The 22,259-nt window shown below is 40.9% G+C and overlaps 1 protein-coding gene across 1 annotated transcript in view; it reads right to left on the reverse strand.

The window, feature by feature from the left end:
* Window positions 1-22,259, reverse strand: part of LOC145415628 (uncharacterized) — a 181,227-nt gene that overhangs the window by 62,231 nt on the left and 96,737 nt on the right. The window contains exons 28-32 of the mRNA XM_080284849.1: window positions 21,766-21,923; window positions 16,985-17,171; window positions 2,494-2,606; window positions 1,153-1,372; window positions 732-841 (exon numbers count right to left, since the gene is read on the reverse strand). Coding sequence (XP_080140975.1) covers window positions 732-841; window positions 1,153-1,372; window positions 2,494-2,606; window positions 16,985-17,171; window positions 21,766-21,923 — 788 coding nt within the window. The remainder of the gene's footprint in view (window positions 1-731; window positions 842-1,152; window positions 1,373-2,493; window positions 2,607-16,984; window positions 17,172-21,765; window positions 21,924-22,259) is intronic.

The following is a 22,259-nucleotide window of genomic DNA, read 5'->3' on the forward strand; positions in this document are numbered from 1 at the left end:
AAGTGAATTATTAAACATTACATGGCGCCGCAACGACACGGTCTTATGGCGCAGTTGATAGGAGAAACGCTATCATATTAATGTTCAAATGAGGAAATTACCTAAAGGGTGGGTGCCTGGACGTAGCAGTACCTTGGGAGATGCGTTTAACAACTTAAAAATACTTTCATTACTACAAGGTCTTTCAAACAGATGATGTCTGGAGTAGCCGGAATAAAACAGATTTACACCAAGAGTTACTGAAGCACTGAACTCTTCACTAAGAGCTATGCAAAACTCACTTATAAGTAGTCAAAGTATGATGTAATTCAAAGTGTTAAGACTAATCAAGTCTGATATTTGAAACCCACAAAACAACGACTATGGGAGTTTTGAGGGTTGGACAGCAAAGAGTTGACAAAAGGAGAAACTTAGCTGAGAGGGTTTGGGGCATGCTTATTATAACCATGTTATACAAAAATGGCAGTTCAGATATGGCATTTAATTTGCAGATATTCATAGTCTATGTCTATTTCCAAATAAAATTTACGCCTACTGGTTTAATATTTATATTTCTTGTAACTTAATGCCTTTAGCCCAAGCAAGTATTATGCTGCTTTAGGCCAAACAACCATAATATTGAGCTTTGGGAAGAAGTTCTTTGACTAGTAAAATAGAAACATTTAAAGCAATTCAAAACGTAAACAGATAATCACACCAATGATTAAATAAAAACTCCAACTGTTAATCACCTTGAGGTCACCAAGGACTGTGATGGGGTAAAGGAATGTCACTTCTTGTAGGACACTAGATTCTCCCAACACAGAAACCAATTCTTTCACTGGTACATCCCCAATGGATTCTGAAAATTAAAAGGCACAAGTTAAATGGACCGACTCCTGCACTTAATGTACAATTACCAAACTAATTGAGAATATGTCATGCACACAATTTAAAATTCAAAATTAAGATACTGTATACATATTCAGTGACTAGTTTCATTTAAAATTTGAGTCCTAATAAAAAAATAACCCGGACTAAAGTTACTTCTTCCTTTCCTGTCAAATTCAGGGGTCATAATTATCTTCCACCAAAAAAGCAATACATTTAGATTGTGAACCACAGAGCTCACACCAGTAATCTAAATACTTTATATTATCTCAATTCACTCACTGTTTACAATCAGATTCTCAACGGTGAGGGAAGCTGCGAAGGTCTTTCTACCCCTCAGTGTATAACGGCGTCCGTCAAACCTGACTGCCTCAGCATTCAGCCGACTGATGTTGATATCATTTACCATCACGCCACTGCCATCATCACCAACCAAAGACCCATTCACATTCAGGCTTTCCACTCTTAAAGGCTTCTGGAAGTCAGCACTGCACTGGATTGTCTGCAATATTAATATTATTTTAAATTGTGCCGAACTGTACGATACATAAATATGTATCTTTATATATACGGGTACCAAATGCTTGAAATACCTTACTCATATTACCTACACATTATCATATGAAATTAATGGTATGGGATGGGGTATTTCACATCAAATGATGGTGTTTAGTAAAATGAATCTTAGCACAGTAGTCCATCTATAAATGAACAGGGAGGTATCGAAGTATACTGTATATACCTGTATATTGACAAGATAATCATGTGATGTCTGCTTCGAGTGTTGACATGAGTTTATAGGCAGGGGAACACACCTTCAGGTGACCAGACAATGACAGGAAACCATTTACAAGTACTAGTCCAGTGGTAACCATTAAATCAATGAATGCATGCCTGGTGGATCAATAAGATTCAAAATTAATTGTGCCCCAAATGCTCGACGTAGAAGGGCTAGTCGAGTTTACTGCATATATCACACTCTTGGGTAAGAACAGTTCCCCTCTCCTAACTTTCTGTACCTTAGCCAAATTCTGGGTCCCAACAATCCTGATAATTTTTTTTTTTTTTTTTTTTTTTTTTTTTTTTTACGGGAGAGGGGAATCCTAAGATAATGTTAGGTCCATGGAAGAATCTTGAAAGGCAATCTTTCCTGCTCCCATCTCGTTCAAATTCATTAGTGAAAAAAAAAAAAAAAAAAAAAAAGCCTGCCTTAGATAATGGGAATTTTGCAACAACTTTCATGGCTATATGCCACAAAACTTTAAGTTGCAAGCATAAGCAAGATAATAGAACTTAACTGAAAAAAGCTATGGCATTAGACTGTCCAACTGAATGGAGCACAATATATTGTATTTGGACAGTACACTGCCAAAGGAAGCCGAAAGATATGATGCCAAATAAAACGTGAAAGTGAGGGTACTTTTAGAGGAAGATTACCATAAGAGATGTGGAAGACTAAAAGTGGAACAATACATACGATGAAGAGGAAAGTTAAATGTAATGAAAGTATCAGTGTTCTGCCACTGCCATTCCCAGTTAAGGGATTCTTTAACAAAGAAATTATGTTTGCAGTTCTCTTCCTACATCTCAGATCATAACGTTACCCATCCCTGTTCTACTCACAGTGTTCTTATCGTCCATGACACTCAGTCGGTAGAGTTTTTCAATGTTCACGTTGTTGATTGAAGTAACCTTCACTTTCTTCAGATTCACCTTTTCCATGAACCGCACCTTGCCTGCATAATAGAGAATTACTTGGTGAGAAACAGTATGACAATTTGTTAGTCAACACCAATGCACCGCAGTATTTTCACTGTGGAAAAGGGAACAATACAATTGTTAGCTGTAATTTCTGTTCACTGCAAAGACTATCCTTCACTGAATAGGAATCAGTTAGGTTTTACACGAAACAGATCTGTTGGTGGTATGAAGCTTTAGTAGAATGCACAAGTAACAGCCACTGTAAAGTGTTCCTCGTGCAATATAGCTTAAGTGTGAACAGATATTTATTCGGAAAGAAACCCCAGACAAGACTTCCCTCCAGTCAGGGTTAAGACTAATAGAGGGAGCAGAAGCTGTTTTACTACTTAAGACTGGTTAGAGATGGAAGAAACGATGGCTAGAAACTGAAGAAACGATGGCTCGAGATGGAAGAAACTGACATTACCGTACAGTGGTTAGAGATGGAGAAAACTATGGCTTATTATTGAACTATGGTTAGAGATGGAAGAAACTACGGCTTACTACTGTACGATGGTTAGCGAAAGAAAGGGAATGAAAGTAAGACCATATGATAAAGCAGTCTTGAGGCAGTTTGTCACTGCCATCTTGTCAGATGGTCTCAGGAAGACACTCTCTCTCTCTCTCTCTCTCTCTCTCTCTCTCTCTCTCTTTCCATACCATAATCCCATAAGAGGTGGCCGTTTGTATTTGAGTTAGTGGTTTTATGGAGAGGGGTCCTAACCCTCTGCCCATCGACTTAACACCTAATTAACATGGGTGGGTTGGTTATATAGTTACCACCCAGTACTGTCTGTGGATGCCTGGTATACAGGAAACCATTAGGCTTGTTACTCAATATAAAGCCATCTGAAAGCGAAAGAATAATAATGTGTCAGGAAAGAGGGGAAATAGGAAAAGAGAGGGTAGACAAAAAGTGATAAATGTGAAGGATGAAGTAAGCAGCACTACATCATGTGAGTGTGTGATGGTCACCACCACCATCTACCACCTAGGAAGGTATTCAATACTGTTAAGTGCAATACCATGAAAACCACAGCAAATGGGTGTAGGAAAGAGAATTACACGTTTTATCCTACCCGTATTGGCTATATTAAAATTCAAGATATAACCATTGTGAAGAGAATTCTAGCAATTGTTTAGTAACCTCCTTGAAGCTGCAGTGGCTCACTGGTTAACATGCTCATGAAGCGGGAGTCCCCTCTAGGGTTCGAGCCCCCACCACGGCAGACATTTCAAGTGGAAGATGGTGGTAGAACCCTATCAGTTCTACCCAAGACAATGCAGACTAACAAAGCCAATATAAAGTTCGGACTTCCAAATGCACCACTTCTCTCAGAGACCTCGTCCTGCAGCCGGCCTAATATGGACGGACAAATTTCTCTCTTCAGCTGCAGTGGCACGGGTTCTAATCCAACCCATATCACTGGTGCGGGAAATACGGGAAAAATAGGGTGTTTGCATATGACATTCTGACCCACTTAACGACACATGTTTAATACTAGACCTATGAGTTAGATTCCAAATACCCATTGTTATACCGCTACTTAGGTCATGGAAGATGAAACTACCTATCTCCTGCCAGACGCCTTAATCCCGTAAGGAGTGGCCACAAACAAATCTCCTCCATGTCGCCCTGTTCCCCTTGTTTACACATAGGGAACATGTATAGCTTGGTTATAAGGTTACCACCCAGCGTATTAAATGACAAAAATGAACCAATGTGACAAATTCAGTAACGGCGACCCGCAGCGATCGTCATTATTAATCTTGGCCGCCATCCTGGAGAGTACTGTATGTCGAAAACAACAGTGTGTCGTCTTAGGAAGGGTTTTTTGCTGACCATGGCTATTCTCAGCCATTCAAATAGCATGAAGTCTTCCTATTGAGAACACTGTTGTCCGTATTGCTGAATCTGTCGTCCATGAGATGGTCACCCAGATCATCCGTGACATCTGTAGCCAGTCTTTTCAACGCGCATGTTCGACCAAAGAACTGGATCGCATATTCGCTGCCTATGCTCAAGGACTGTGGAGGTTTGATGGCCCCATCCAGCGGTATGGTTGACAGTCTCATGGCAACAGAAGGTTATTAGGGGGCTGATGGAAGCAATTTCGGCCCCCCACACATGCTCAAAGGATTCTGCGGTGCATACCATCAAAAGGAAGTATGGGGCCATGGATCCATTTGCACCATGTCTTATTTATGACACCCAGCGTGGCATTACTAATCACTGTTACAATCTGCTGAAGTTGATCACTTCTTATTAGGTTACCCCTAGAACCAGAGGCATATCGCAAAGGTCCACACAACATGAGAAAAGTATCTCTTCGTAACAAGCTAAAAAAGCTGATCCTCTCAAATACGACTGATTTGTATTATTTTTTTTTCCCATAAAAGTTTTGTACGTGAAATGTGTGAAGTGTGGGGGATGATGAAATAAAAACCTAATATTTTTTCTTGATTTCTCTGTCACAAACAGCAGTGGCAGCAGATTTAGCATAGCTACATAATTTTGAGGCATATGCCAATAGAAGTTTTTGAAGATCAACACACATGGGTTTTCCATATGGAACAACTGATGTTTTTACATTAAGTCAGCACTGGAAAATTAATGTTTCAAATTAGGTCATTGATGACAACCAAATTTTTTGACAACTTTAATAAAATTATATATATATATATATATATATATATATATATATATATATATATATATATATATATATATATATTTACTGCTAAAATAAAATGTGCTGGACATTTTACAATGGCCTATAATTTAAATACTTCACAATTTTAATACTAATTTTGAAAAAATAAATGAAAAGCAAGGTGGGAGGGGTAAACTAGATCCAGTTACGCCTAGCAGTCACATGCCAGGTATACTAGCCTAATAATAACAAGGTCCCCTTGCCCCTCAACTCGGCTATTTCCGGTACATGAAATATAACAATGGCATCTTCAGGCTACAAATATATCTACGAGTCTTAGTCGGAGTGTATTTAGTCGTGGACATTGTTTTCCTTTACTATAACCACCCCCACAAAGTCCTGAAACTATAAGCTCAATTTGTTTACATTTAGGCCTACTGATATCACCACTTGCCCTTGGCAAGATGGCGGCCGCTCCAAGCAATAGGCGTGTCGCCTCAACTCAATTTATCCGAGATGAACCATAAGTAATTTTCCACGCCTTGTTTTGACACGAATTGTGCGCAACTGTCCATTTGTCACGCCAAATTGAGATCTAATTTACCTTAGCAAACAACAGCATACTGTACACTCATCTCCTAACTTAAAGATCGGTTATCAACTACATGAGGAGGTCAATATTTTCAGTATGGTAGCATGGTTGGTGCCATGGCACTGTAAAATGAGATATCCGTAGCACTTGAACCAAAGGAAAAGCAACAATGACCCAAAGATTAGGAACATCTTATCATATTCGTTATCATTCTGCAAGAATAGAGCTGGAACACAATCTTTGAAAAACTTCTTTTGTGTGCGCTCCACAGAAGTCATTTTGAGTCTTCAGGCGCAGCAGAGTTAAATTTTAGTCACAAAACTTCAACCATTTTACCAACCTTCGAAACAACAGAGCACCTGGGAGACAAATTTGAAGCCTAAAAAATAAAACAACGTCTGTATGTTGTCATGGGCTGGAGGAAGAGTTGAAGAGGTATTTTGTGCGGTTGATGAGCATGGGTCACCCACGAAAACTCGAAGCAGCATTCCAAGTGGCAGCACGCTACATGCGAGACAAAGCTAAGTGACTTCCGTGCTTAACATTTAGAAACAAGTTATCCGCTAACATTTAATTATAAGGACACTTGTTTCACTATTATTGTACAGTTGTACCCTACAAGAGCAAAATCAAGCCCTAAATTTTGTACTAAATATGCTACATAAGCATAATGGTAATTGAGGTGACATTTTTCATATATTTCCACTTACTAAATATATCGCTTATTATCAATTATTGCTATAAAGTCACTTACAAGGTACTGAAGAAACGTTTATGCAGAGTTCCACGCATAAAATGATGTAGCACTAGCCTGTAGTACCAATCAATCAGGGTGGTTATGAATCAAAAGTGACGATATCTGGGGGTTGGTGGTGGTACTGCCAAAGCTCAACTGGTGTGGCCATTTGCAGTTGTAGTAGTAGTTGTTCCCTAGGCAGTCTGGCCGAACAGCCCCGAGTCCCTTAGGAAGGCCATGGCCGAGACCGGGCTTTCCCACAGAGCTCTCAAAGAGTGTATGTTGTGTTGTTGGCGAAGGTGATTGTGTGCAACGCAGTCTTCCATAATATGCTTAATAGTATGAGGTGCTGTGTTGCATCCTGGACAGACATCAGCGACGGAGTCATCCAGCCTCTTCTGGTAGCTTAAGAGGACTTGATTCCCACATCTCAGCCTGGCCAGGTGGACCCTGTCCTCACGAGGGAGATAGGATTCAGAAGGGTGGATGTCAAGAGGCCGTGCTTGTAGCTGTGTGTTGTCTTTAAGTGACTGAATGGAGCGGCGAGTGATCCGAGTGTGGATATGCTTCTGGAAGCTGGTCTGAGGTGGGCGAGGGGAGAGAGATGACAGTATTTGTGCATGATATCGTGTGCTGGGTGTTGTTTTGATGTTCCTTGGTGTGTGTGGATGTGCTGCCATGTAATATAGTGGATGTTGTGGGTTTGTGGAGGCTGCAGCAAGAAACTGGGTGCCTCTCATGTCTAGGTGATCCTTGACTTTGAGGACTTCGGTTTCTTGATGTAGGTGGTCTGTGGATGTAGTAGCTGTGCAGCCTGTGATTATTTTTTGGGCCTTGTTCTGTATGGTCTGTAGAGTATTGTAGTGTGTTTTAGTGAGGTTAGAAGCCCAGGCAGGGCTTGCACAATTCATCACAGAACGTATGTATTGTTTGTATACTGCGGTGGTGGTCTGCTGTGTCCGAATGTTTTATGGGCAAGTGACCTCAAAGCATTGAGTGTGTGTTATTTTATTTGTAATGTTTGTGATGTATTGTTTAAATGACATTGATGTATTGTATGTTACACCAGGGATTTTGGGTGGGTGGGTGGGTGGGTGTGGTAGGGGAGTGTTGTTTATGGTGAGGTGTGGGATGTGGCTGTGTTCTGCTGTCCAGTTTGTGAGAAAGGTCACTGTAAATTTGGCTGGGACTATTTTGAGCCTGTTTGTGGTGAACAATTCGTGTAGTGTGTTGAGGTAAGGTTGAATGATTTGTGCAGCTTTGTTTGCGTTTTGGTGCGTACATGTAAGTGTTATATCATCTGCATAGGAAGCTACGTTTATCTGTGGTGTGTGGGGTGTGGGTATGTCTTGCATGTATAGGTTAAAAAGTGTAGGGGACAAAACAGACCTTGGGGGACGCCGTTTGTGATGTTTCTAATGTTAGAAGACTGACCAGCAAATGTTACGTGTGCACATCTGCCTGCTAAGTAGTCTGCCAGCCATCTTTTTGTGTTATTGTGCATGTTTGTGTTTAGTATTTTGTTTGTGAGGTTGTGGCGGGGGATGGCATAAAAGCTTTGCTAATGTCTAGTGTGATTAGAATTGTTCAGTGTGGTGGCCTAGCTGAATTCATGCCATCGAAAACTCTCTGTGTAAGGTCTATAAGAAGGGTGTATGTGGAGTGTAATGGTCTAAAGCCATGTTGTGACTGGGCTAGGGGAATGTGAGGTGTGACTAGTTGTAGTACCAGTCGTTCAGTGACTTTAGAGGGGGTGCAGAGTAGTGTGATGGGACGGTGTAAGGAGGGGAACGTGGGGTCTTTATTGGGTTTAGGGATAGTGATGATAATGCCATGCTTCCAGATGTTGGGTGTTATGTTGTGCGAGTAGCTGTAGTTTGATATGTTGGCGAGTGCTTGTATGCCTTGTGGGCCAAGGTGTTTAAGGTGAATGTTGCTTATGTTGTCTGGTCCACAGGCAGAAGAGTGCTTGAGATTGTTAATGATGTGCTTCGTCTGGTTGTAAGTGAAAGGTGCATAGTCTGGTCTGTGGGGAACTGTCTCTTACGTTGGATGATACGTCGGTCTTCGGGATGGAGGTTTAGATGGCTGACTTGTGATAAGTGATTGATGAGTGTGTTTGCTTGTTGTCTGTTTGAGGGTATGGTGTCGGTTGTGATGGCAGCGTGTGATTGTGTGGTGCTGCTTTTGCAGTTTACCACATGGCTACAGCAAGTAATTCCATTTGGTACAGCGTTTGTGGTAAGTTGGTGCATAAGAGATTCAGCGGTATTACAGGGGGGCTGCGAAGCAATGCTAAGGTTGATTGTGTGGTGTGTCGGGGAGAGCGTGTAGATCCTGATGGAGTGTATGATTAGTGTGTGTGGAGGAGTTTTGTTACATGGAGTTGAGCTAGCTCTGTGGCTGAATTGAGAAGTGGTTGGTGGAAGTTCATGGAGCATGCCTCTCCTAATACTGCAAGGGCTCTTCCTCCATTGCTCCATGCTAAAGGATCCTTGTGCGGGCCGAGAAAGCCGGGGGAGGAATGTCAGGATAGCCAAACAATGGATAATGTTACTGATCCTGACCATGCCAAAGTGAACATGTGTGGGGCAAGAACTTACAAAACCGTTAGACAAATGAGCTAGGAGTTTTGTGCTAGCCTACCTGACACACCCATCACTCTTGGCATAAGGCCAGGTAATGACAATGGAGAAGAGAATGGAAAAGACGAAAACCTGCTATACAAAGAGTGTCATAAGTTGCTGAAATTAGTACATAAAGCTGTTAAGTGGGCATCATGAGGAGATTAGAACAAAAGCACAAGAAGCATGAAAAGCTGCAGATAAGAGACAGCAGGAGGCAAAGGAAATCGCATAAGAAGGAGGAAATTCGGAGCGAAAATAAGAGAGGGCAGTAAAACATGCAATGTTACTGGAAACTTAACGCAGGCCTGGCTCTTGTGGAGTACCAAGGTTTCTTTGTGGGACGTGAAGTGAAAAAGCTGTTTTTATGAGAGTGTATTGCTCAAGTGAATCATTCATTTTAGTGAGAGGTCACGATAAATGTACCCCTGAAATAATCATTAATTTTACCAAGAGATCACGAGAAATGTATCCACAAGTGTATCATTAATTTAAACAAAGTGATTCTAGCATGGAACTAGACAGCTCTAGTAAGGTGCAAGACTGCTCCAGGAACTGGATATTAGCGGTCTTAAGGGTAACCAAGGAGATAACGTACTAAGTGGCAGGTGCAGACAGGACAGACTTGAGGAGTGTCTCGGGGGCACATCAGTTCTGCTGAGAAGCAGACATTAACACGACCATGGACGGCAAATTGATGAGAAGCTGGTGAGAATTAGAAGAGATTGTGCACAAGACGAGGCAATTACACTTGCCCTAAGCATGAATTAAAAACAATTAGCTTCTACTCAATATCCAGCAATAATTAATGCTAGTCCCTGGTTGTGGGACTAATTATAGTGGTTATTCTTGTATTAAGAATTCAAGTAAACACATTATTCAAATGTAAGTCATCATGTTACATTTACTGTGCGTGTAATTACATAAAAGTTAAAACTCTATGTGTTGAGTGACATGTTTCAACTGGCGTTGCTAAAGAAATATAGTTGTCATACAAAGTTAGTAACTGTAATGTAGAAAACTTATGTAATGGAACGTCAGTGTGTGGAGCAGTTTTCCTTGTAGTCCAGGAGGGACTCGAGACAGAAGGGGATGCAAAGTGTCACACTGTCCTAACTCTGACGTTACTGATGCTCTCTGGACTTTTCTCCACATTCCCTACTGCTATTGTTCTCGTGCCTCCTATCCCTATAAATTGCTGTCATATCGTGGTCATTAAAGATGAGTGAAAAATATGGAAATTATTACTGAGGGAGTGTAGGGCATGACACTTCTATAGGACATGTGTTAGAAGTGAAATACTGTACTGTACCGAGACCTTAGCAGCAAAGTAAAAGTTTATTAATTTTGTAGGCTCAAACCTATAGCAATGTATTAGCTGGATGTCTAGTACGTTCTTGAGTCTAAGACCGGGGTAGGGTATGATTCAGACTGAAGAGTCGAGTGGAAAAATGGGACTAATGTACTGTATTGTCATGAGGAAGGGTGGACATATGTGTTGACCATGTTGAAAGGATGGAGTGACAATTGGGTCCAGAAGATGCGATGTGTGAAAGTCAACAGCATGGTTGAAAGACGTAAAAAAAATGGGAGTGGTTTACAGAATGTGATCAAGGATATGGAACTGAAGAGGGAGGCTGCCAGAGATTAAGCAGCGTGGACTAAGACCTATGCATGGAAGCATGATGGAACTTATTAAAAAAAAAATCTAATAGTCAATTTTCTACCGCTTCTTACTAGGCAGGCTATGCATTTGCAATGTCATTTTGTCTAGGTGCTTAATTTTGATCTTACAAAAATATAACAATCAAGAACAACTTCACAGTAACCACCACTTTCACTCACTAGCAGGTGGCACACTGCAAGGTCACTCACCACTGTCTCCATACTCACTATTGCACTATTTTTGTACATACTAAGCCTGTATATTTACACAATTTTTTCTGACACTTAGAAATGTTCACGTGTGGTTGGCACTGAAGCACTATCTCATACAATGGCAGATCTTCCACGTGGCACAGTCACTTGTGCTCCAGAGTTATCCTTTTTTCTCTTCACTTTCACCACCACCTCTTTGAAATCTCTGTCCGAGGTAGAACTGGGTACTGGATACTAAGTGGCACCACTTGGGAGGATGGATGTGTTTCCAAATAGGTTGGGCTGTGGGGGGAAGGGAGGGTAGTAGGGAGAATAGTGAGTTCCATGTATGGTGCAACACCTTCAGGCAAGCTGTGGACTCCCACATGACCCACTCATTGAGATGGAATAACTGAGGGCAAAAAAATATGGCATTTCCCAAGGTCTTCTGGAAGGACCGTTGCAGATGCCTTCACAGTCCTTTCAGGACTGTTTCGCTCTAATCGTTAATCTTATATTTCACTGTGGTAATTTTACTGAAACTAGGAATTCCAGTCTTTAAAGTTTCTTCAAAGCATTATTACTGTCTGGAACTTCCAAGAATAAATCAATCAAGGTTAGCCCATTCAATCAAAACTGCATGTCTGCCAGCAGATTAATAGATCACTGAAACGGTTGTAAAAATCAGGTCAATACAATAAAATAAAGGTAATTATAAAATACCAACTAGTGGTAACCTAAAGCAAATTACATCTCTTTCTAAACCATGCCTTGGGATGGGGAAAAACAAACCATCTCTTCCTGACAGTAACAGAAGGAAGAGGTTAAGGGTTGTCTGCCCTCCCCGTCCCAACCTCCTGTATTGGTGCAACGATGTTTAGACCTTACTGACCACAGCAACTGAAAGGGACCTCAAACATCCTATGGTATGGGTGGAGTGGAAGATTGTATCTGGGGCCTCGTCAAACTTATATGTCCCAATGAGATAAAAGCCATGTTCTGATTTTCTCTGCTCCCGTGTAATTATGGAAAATTGGTTTATGATGAACAGCACAAAGAAAAGAAGTACTAGTCTTACTTCCCAGTGCATAAACAAGATGAAGGAATAAAATATGAAGGGTTATCTCCTGGTAAAATAAAAGTTTGGGGTACAATCTCCTTGCCTTTGTGTCTAACAAGAATTTGGATGCTGGAGTTGCCATAGTCTAGTCAAAAGTACTGGGAATCTAACGACAACCTAGTTGGCCATCAAGTTCTCATTTTAATTCTTTGAAGGAACACTGTCTTTCTGCGACAGATTGTGCATCTCATTCATCAGTGGAGCCGTATTAGTCAGGTGCAGCCATATTTGGCAGGTTCATTGTTAGGGATCAAACAAAAAGTATTCCCCACGCAGTAAATGCCTCTGCCAGCATTGTGAAATAACGACTCAAACATCCTTTCTAAACCACTATGACCAGTTCTACTAAGCCATGGTCCTGAGTACCAATCAGCAATTGAGAAGCTGACCATGGTAGGAGTCAGACCATCTCCAATGCCAGGGGTGCTAAGAATCTTTGAGGAAGGATTATAACTATCTTTGGAAACTGAATCTCGAGACTTAAAAGTCCAAACTCAAGCTAGTGTGCCTAACTTACAGTAGCTATTCATCTTTTGTAAGAGATGTGAACTGAGATATCGTAGGTCCTAGTGAGGTCAAAATACCAGGGGAGGCATTCACAGCATTGTCTGGTCACACCTGTGCTGCAGAGGCAAACAAGAAAAGCAGCAACATGTAGGATTTTTTATAAATAAATACTTAGTAGCAATACTGAAGAGTTGTTTTGTATACAAGAGAGCAAAAGGCCTAATATCGGTTATAAAAATGAACAAGAGATACTATATGAAGTTAATCCAAGTCTGCACCATCAAATGAGAAGTAAAAAAAAAAAATATGGAGATTTAGAGGAAGCAATCGATAGGCACAAAACCCAATATACATCTGTGATAGATCAATATAGAGGCTGGTAAGAAGGGTATGCGAGACTGCAGTAGAGCATCTGGTGGGTATTCGGAATAAAAGAGGTGACATTCTAGTGGAAGATCCACATTCTTTCAGAAGATCAAAGTAGGAAGTAGACTTGGATGGAACCAAATGATTAAACAAAAATTAAAGATTTAATCCTCACTAACAATTCACACGCCAGTATAGTGCAAAATGTAAATGCACTGAACTGAGTAAATGTACAAAGCGATTACGGAACGTGAGAAGCCAAGTAGTACTAGATCTCTGAAGTGAGATGGAGAAGCTGATCCAGAGGAAATGGCCAAATCTTGCAGCAACGAGGGAGAAGGTAACAATTTAACTTATAAATTCAGATTAATTACTCATTTCATAGATAATGTAAATAATAAAAATTAACGAAAATTTCAAGTACGGTAACTAAACAGCTCTAGAAATAGGAGGCAGAAAACCAAGAGACAACAGCAGCAAGCTCGCATGCAGAGGAACTAAAGTTCATAAGAGAAGGAACAATGTTAAAGAAGAGATTACACCGAATGGAGAAAGTCTGAAGGCAACCAGGCCGAGGGTTGCTGTATGAATAAATCAAAATTTTTCCTCTCAGATTCATGGGAGTGTAACAGACAAATGTAGTTGTCGAAACAGAATAATTTTATAGAATCTTCAGTAGAACTACATGTCAGTCAGCTCAGGCTAGAGAAAAAGCCAGTCTTCTCCCGCATTATATTATCTGAAAAAGAATTATTTGAGAATAAGGAAGGGGGTAGAGCAGCAGGTGGTGATTGTGTCATTGCTGATCATAAAGATGCAAATGACTTTGCATTAAATGAACTTGCAACCTATTTAAAAAAATGTTTAGAAGGCAAAGTTGAATCCAAATTTAAAAAAAAATGTGTATTCTGCTTTTTAAAAAGACAATGATCTAAAAAACTACCATCCGAATAATCCCGTATTTTTTGTGTACATGTACAGTACAAACGTCACAAGTCTTAAAAAAATTAGTCCTACCTTAGATGGAAACCGGTCAAGAGAAAAGGCAGGAATTTAAAGTGGTTACACAACAAATGACATTCAGGTAACCCTATTGGTTAGGTGGTCAAGAAAACTTCAGAATAAGAAACAATTGTGCGGGGCATTTGTTGAAGAGAAAACGTTTGATTGATTAAAACAGGGGCAGTGATGAGAGCAATTCAAGGACAAAGTGTAGACGAAACTGTCAAAGTCTATGTCTATTACCCGACTCCTTAGGCCCGTAAGGGGTGGCCACAAACAAATCACCTCCATGTCGCCCTGTCCCCCACCATTTCACTGACCTCCCACCATTTCACTGACCTCCCTCCAGTTCACGCCCCCCTCTCCCATTTGCCTCCACTCAATCCCTCCATCTCATCCTCAGCCTCTCCCTTCCTCCCTCCCTCCCCCTCCACCTCACATACACTCTCCTCGTATGTCTCTCGCTTTCCATCCACTCCACATGGCCAAACAACCTCAGTGTGTTTCTCCTAACGCTTCTACCCCATACACATCCACACCACAACGCTCCTTCACTTCCTCATAATTTTGTCAGTCTCTCTCTCCATGCAACTCTAAACACCAAACTATGTACACATTACTCACCACACTTTCTTTTCAAAATTCAACCAAAATGGCATCTTATAATCAATCCTCGACCAAAATGACATCTTATAATAAAGCTTCCGAGTCCCCGAGGGGAGGGGGACCAAAAATGCCCCCACCATCCGCCCCTCTCCCGGCGACGACCCAGGGAGATGCCTGGAACCACTGTGACTCACTTTTTCATTTCTGCAACAGTCGCGGCCTTTCCTCTAACTTTCTGTTGAACACCACCTCTTCTCCTCTAAACCTCACCTTCTCTTCCTGACAGACTCAGCTGTCCGAGGCAACTGATAGCAAGCCCTTCTCTACATCCTCCTACTTTCTCTATACTCATTTCAAAGCCAAAGGTGGCTGTTGCGTATATGTACGCAACGTCTCATCTTGCTCTTGTGTTCCTGAACTTGATTCTTCTGAATTCTCGACTCTCGGGCTTCGGCTTTCCTGTCATTCTGTGACTAAACATATCTGTGGTGTTTGCTTATCCCCTAATTCTGCTATGAAAATTTTTTTGACTATATTACTTCTATGATGGAACATATCCTATCCATTTCTCCTTTCCCTGAAATCTCGAATCTATTGTTTATTTCAATTTTCAAAACGTTTTTGACAAAGTTCCACACAAAAGCCTCCTTTCGAAACTAAAGGCACATGGTTTCAGTGGTGCGCGGTGGATAGAAGATTAGCTCACCGGACGAAAGCGAAGAGTTGTAATAAACGGAAAAATAGTCAGATTGGATAAATGATACAAGTAGAGTGCCGTCGGGTTCAGTGTTGGGCACTATTTTTTAAAATATACAATTGATATTTGTGAAGGATTATTTTTCTAAAATTCTTAATTTGATACTAAAATACGTCACAAATATGCCAATGCAGTGACAGGCAATTCAGAGAGATCTTGATCAACTGTTCAGTCAGAGCCAAACATAGCAAATGTATTTCAGTATTAAATGTCAAATGCTAAACACTGGCGGTATAAATGTAAGGGCCAAGTTATAACATGAACAATGTCCAACTTCAGAGAGTAAATCATGAAAAAGACTTGGGAGTTCATATAAATGTTGTGAAACCAGGCAAACAGTGTACAGAAGCTGTTAAAAGCCAATAAATTGACTGGACTCATAGGCAGAGCATTCGAATACTGTTTAAATCAAAAAGTATCATCCTCATTTTGTATCATTCCTTAGTATGCCCGCTCTTGGAGTATTGTTTAGTTCTTGTCATCGTACAATAAATATAGGGAGAAACTTTAGACAGCACAGTTAAGGATGACGAAGACACCTGTACTGAGAAATAAACCATACCAGGAGGATTAACAAGCCCAGAATATCTTTACCCTAACTAAAAGCAGGTTACAAGATTTAAGTATACAAAATATTCAAAGGACACGATAATATGGATACCGATAAATACTTCACAACTGATCGTTCAAACCATGTTAGAGGTAACGGGCATAAAATTACGAAAAACTATTCGTCACAAAGCTAATTATATCTGACTTAGGAGTTCTAAATATATGGAAAAAGCTGCCTTCAAATGGAGTAAACTGTGATGCAGTACTAACCTTTAGAAGTAGCTTGGATAAGTATCTGTCATTTAACCCCCAGCTAAACATGTTCACTCCTGAGCAACTCTATTCCGTGGTGCATTTTTTTTTCTTTTTCAGAGCCTGGAAGATACGGTACAACCGCAGAACATCGGTAAACACTGTTGATTTAACGTTACTCTTCCTTTCAGGCAGATAGTGTGGAATAAAATTTCCTTTCCCCTCTTTCAGATGAAATTTCTATGAGTTTTTTCCTATGCTGCAAGTGGTCCTTCTCATTATTTCCTGCCGGTTTCAGCTGGGGGGGGTTTGGTGGGGGGGGGTTTGGTGGGGGGGGGGAGCGGGAGCATTCCTGCTTTGTATCTCTCTCTATCCGACAGAATAGTTTTGTCAGTTATGAGTATAACCTTCCCTATACCAGACTGTCACGAAAAGACCAACAGGTCTGTTTGTTTCCTTTGTACTCCTCTGATTATGATTGCCACTTTAACAGCGGCTCACTAATGAATATTTAACTTTCAACATCAGTTTAGTAAAGTGCGAACAATTGTGACTAACCCATCACATTCAGATTACGAAGACTTCAAAATAAAAATTAATATTCAAATTAAAAGCTAGAATACATCAAAAGAAAGATGTGTCAAACTAATACTATTATAAAAAAAAAAACATAACTGATAAGCTAGTACTGGAAATAAACTGATGTATTAAAGTTCACTTCATTTTCAGATATTCCTGTAATACGATACCTTTGATATCCTGTGTTACAGATTTGAGTACAAGTGTGTTCAGGAACTTGTCAAGCTGCACAGCTGGCCTCTTCCCAACCAGAACTGGCGAGTGAGAATTCACTGGTCCATTGACAGTCAGGTATTCCACACGAACATCAGAATAAACCTGCAGACCTCCTGATGACACTGTACTCTGGTTAGTCAGCTGGAAAACAAAATTGAATTTAATGTTTTAAAGTTATTTTGAAATTCTGACAAACAAAAATCATGGGGAAAGGAAAAATATGATATTTAAGGTGGCAAATCAGATGAAGAGGGATAATCGGGATATTATAGGTGAGCAGTGTGTGAAGAATGATGACGGAAGGGTAGTGGTGAACAGTGATGATATTAAAGATGCATGGAGAGAGCATTATAACCGGTTGTTGAATGAGGAGTTTGGCTGGGACAGGGAAGGTTAGGAGCCAGTAAATCCAGTGTTTGGCCCTTGGCCTTTGATTGATGCTGCTACTGAGTGAGGCAACAGGCAGGATGAAGGTGGGGAAGGCAGCAGATGTGTCTGGGTTGACTGCCGAAATGTTGAAGGCCTCAGGAGATATAGGGGCGAGGTTAGTCACATACCTGAAAATATGATTATGTGTGTGTTGTCCCAGATGACTGGCTGTAGAGTGTATGCCTAATTGTAAGTGTGTATAAAGGGAAGGGTGAGGCCCTGCAAAGAGGAAATTATAGAGGTATAAAGCTTTTAGATCAGATGATGAAGGTAATGGAGAGTTTTATAAGGTATAATTAGAGAAAGTGAATATTTATGAGATGTAGTTTGGGTTTACGCCAGGTAGGGGGACCACTGATGCCATATTCATTGTTCGACAGCTTCAGGAAATATATATTGGTAGGAGAAGGGATCTGTATTTTGTTTTTGTCGATTTGGAAAAGGCCTTGGACAGAGTCCCTAGAGAGGTGGTGAAGTGGGCAATGAGAAAGCTTTGCTTTGAGGAGTGGCTGGTTAGGGTGGTTATGGCTATGTATGTGGGTGCTCACACCCATGTAAGAGTGGATGGAGATTTGAGTAATGAGTTTTCCGTGAATGTTTCTGTGCATCAGGGGTCAGTTTTGAGTCCCATGTTTATCATGGTACTTGAAGCTCTCTCACGTGACTTTAGAAACTGACTCCCATGGGATATGTTGTATGCTAATGATTTGGTGTTGATTGCAGAAAACGAAAGGAAGGCGGAGGAAAGGTTTAGGAAGTGGAGAGATGGTATGGGGCACAAGGGCTTAAGGGTAAATGCAGATAAAACAAAAGTGATGATATCTGGGGTTGGTGGCGGTACTGTCAAAGACGAGGGAGAGTGGCCATGTACGGTTTACCACTAGGGAGTGGGAAGTAATTCCATCTTGTGCGGTGTTTGTGATAAATGGGTGCACAAGATATGTAGTGGTACCAGAGGTAGACTGCGAGATAAAGCTGATTTTGTGTGTATGGCGTGTCGGGGATAGCAGTAGGAGATTGTCAGGCGTGAAAGAATTGAACTTTCTTGTGAATCTCTAGAGTGTGTGGAAGAGTTTTGTTATTTGGGGGAGATATATGCTGGAGGTGGGGCTGCAGCTAGCTCTGTGGCTAGGGTGAGAAGTGGTCTGAAGAAGTTCAGGGAGCTCTTGCCTCTCCTGACATCGAGAAGACTCTCCCTTCGTGCTAAGGGGTCTTTGTATTCAACACTTGTTAGGAGCAATGCTGTATGGTAGTGAGACCTGGGCAGTATAAGAGGAGGATATTCGCCGGCTCAGACGTACAGAAATGACAATGATTGGGTGGATGTGTAGTGCATCCCTGCGTGCAAGGTCTGAGGGGGCTGGGTTTATAATGGAAGAGCTGAGAGGTAGGATGGGACTGGAGTGTATTGATGTTGTGATGAGAGTTAGATTGAGATGGTTTAGACATGTGGAGAGGATGGGTGATGATAATTGGGTGTTAATATTGGTGGTGGAGTTATGAGGGGTAGACCGAGAAAGACATGGGACGAAGTCATTAAGTGTGACCTCAGGGTTAAGGGACTGAACATGGAGGCTCCAATGGATAGTGCAGCATGTCGAGCCGCCATTAGGTGACCCTTTTGTCCATTCCGTGTGATGCTTGAGCTGTGTGTATATACATGACAGACTGAAAGATACGATAAACAGGATACCAGTTATGAATGTGCAGTATAAGAGGGAGTATATGGTAGGTCCAGCTTTAACCACCACTACCACTACCACTAGTAGTTGTAGTTGTAGTTGTAGCAGTAGTTGTTGTTGTAGTAGATTACAGGAAAGATGTAGTGGCTGAAATATTTAGCTACTCCTACTGAAATGTTAAACACTCCATGGGAATGGGCAATTCATGTTCTGTATATATGATAGTAAACCATGGTCAGAAAATTGAGATTTCAGCATTGCAAAGTGAGACTATATAGACGGGTATGTAATGTCACTGGGAAATCTGTGCAACATTTCTTGAGATGGAACTCGGGTCTCCAGTTCTGTTTGAACGATGTGTACCAGTAAAACATGGTGGTGTGATGTAACAATGTACAACAATACTAAGTGCTGAATCTGTAATAAGCACCCATGAAAATAAACCCAGAAACCTGTGGGATGAAGTCTTTGAAGGAATGTCCTACCTACACTATAGTAGGGGTAAAAGTGGGGTCAAATGCCTCGAGTCAATTAGCATAGTGCAATGTTCCTCTCAATAAGCAACTGAGGCTGTAACATGTTACTACCTGGGATTGAAAGCAATTACATCATTCAGGTCATCAGCTTCTGTGCCACCAATAGCTTCCTGGTGTGTCACGGTACATTACCCTCCCTCCTCTTTGAAATAATTATGGGAAATTATTACCAGCCGCGACAGCGAAGCTGGCATTGTTTTCAGTTTGTCTGTGTGTGTGTCTGTTAGCACGATACCTTCACAACCGCTCAAGATCTCTCAAAATTTTACAGATGTGTAGTAGGGACGAAAAACTCGGAAGAGTTCTAAATAGGTGAAAATAGGTTAAGGCATATTCCGACATGCGCTAGATACATATCGGCTAGCGACTGGTGTGATTCCTCCCTTGGGGGTGCCCCTAGTTACTAATACTATTATTAATACAAACATAACAGATATAAGTTAGTACTGGAAGTATACTGAACAACTGAGGTTCACTTTTTCATATATTCCTGTAATACGATAGGCTACTTACAAAACCGTGGCCAACCGTCTCATTCAGACAAGGGTAAAATGTTTTGGAGGGTATGCTCGAGTCATTCAGTATGATGTGCCTCGGTCCGTTAGGCTTGCACATATAGAAGCATTGTCTGATGTGTTTCAGTGCTATTACTAGTGCTATTATTTAGCGCTTTTAATACCCTAATATTATTTAGTACTATCATAAGGTTTTACCCTAATGCTTTTGCTTCATCTACTAAAGCATCATTTTGTTATATTTCTTGGAAGGCACAAGACGAATGTGTGGATGTTAAGAATTAATGAAACCTCAAGCCTATAGTCAACAAGTACCCTTAGATATTTTGGCCTGAGCTGAAAAGAAAGTACCCAACTATCACCGTGTGCGTTACTGACGATGACATCTGCAATAACGTGTGTTAACTATGCATTGCAACATTTACCCACAGTGGCTGAATTGGTCGAGAGGTGGCCTGCAGCCCTAATGGACCCATGTTGGAATCCCGGCGCTGCAGCAGATAAGTTTGTATATTTGAATTTCATAAAAGCAGACTTTACCGATCTACCAGAAGACCCGTTACTGTCATAAAAATACCCCCGCTAATGCTAATACACCAGTGCTGTATAAGGCAGCCCTAGCATGTATTTAAAATGAACGGTGTGTGCAAACGTCAAAGTGGTGACATGTGGAGGCGTGTGGTACGTAAGAGGAATACTGGGCCTTGGGAACTGACTGAAGCCTATGCTCCCAGTCGAACACACACACACACACACGCAAACACAAACACATACAAACAAGTCACACAAACAAGACAAACACAGACAAACAAGAACAAAAAAAACAAACACCAACACCAACACAAACACAAACACCAATGCAAACAGAAATACAAACAAACAAACACACAGATGACAAGATTAGGAACTGTTTGTCCTTCTGTAACAGAACCGGATATTAGGCATCTTTGTTCCTCAAAACGTTTTAATTTTCATTGAGAGTATCACATCCACATTTTCTGGGAAAAATCCTGTCATTACTACAAAAAGTTTCAAAGAAAACTTTTAATTTATTTGCCACTGGAAATACAAATTTTGCTACATGTAATTGTATTCTGAGAATAAAAAAAAAAATATTCTACGTCAATTATGCCAATGCATAACACTTCACGCACTCAACTGAAACTTTCATAATTCTGTAAATTACTTGAACACTAAACGTTACTTTAAACACATGGTACTAAACACGTAGCAACTGCAGGTGCAATTTTCAAAGCTGACACTTTTTATACTTCGCTAGCTTGAGGGTGGATTAACTCTGGCTGTAACTATCCTTCAGAGGAGAATTTCCAGCCCTGCAACGGATCTGACATAGTTGTGGCTGCTTTGATTGTGTAATTAAGCAGAGTTTTTTCCAGTGCATGAATGAAAGTTGTATGGCGCATTGCACATGCCATTCATGACACCTACAATAATTTTTCAGTTTCTTGATTTTACTCCCATCACAGTGGAAACCAAAGTTGGCAAGAAATAACACCTACTTCACTTTACCTGAAAGCCCCCCCCAACCCAAATGACCCATATTGAAACATACCTTAGTCAGATCACAAGGGATGGCATCGGATGTTGAGAGGTCCCCATGGATTGTCAGGGTGTCCGTGAAAGTTGTCAGGCCAGCCAGGCTCCCAGGACGATTTATTAGCAGCAACTTATCCATTGGTACACCATCAATTATGTGTGAAGTCAAATGGCCTGATTGAAAGGGTGGGGGGGAATAAGATTAAAATGAATCGAGACACCCAACTGTATTCATTTTTAAAAAGTGCAATGGCATTCTGGCTATCAAACTGGTTTACTCCGTTCATAAAGATTATTCACAAAGAACTTGAATGGTTATGCCAGGGATTGTAAAACTTGGTCAGTGGGTCACATCAGGGTATCAGGGGCTCTCTGCAGTCTCTTCTCAAATTCCTTGTTTCTCGTCTTTCTAATCCATCCCTAACTTTTGGTTAGGCCTCTGAATTACCATCTATCTTTTTTTACTTTTCTGCTTCGCAGTCAACTGTAACATGAGGGTTCCTTATGAAG

Source organism: Coenobita brevimanus, chromosome 103 (assembly GCF_032717465.1).
Source record: "Coenobita brevimanus isolate Jiangsu-jjx chromosome 103, ASM3271746v2, whole genome shotgun sequence".
Lineage (NCBI taxonomy): Eukaryota > Metazoa > Arthropoda > Malacostraca > Decapoda > Coenobitidae > Coenobita > Coenobita brevimanus.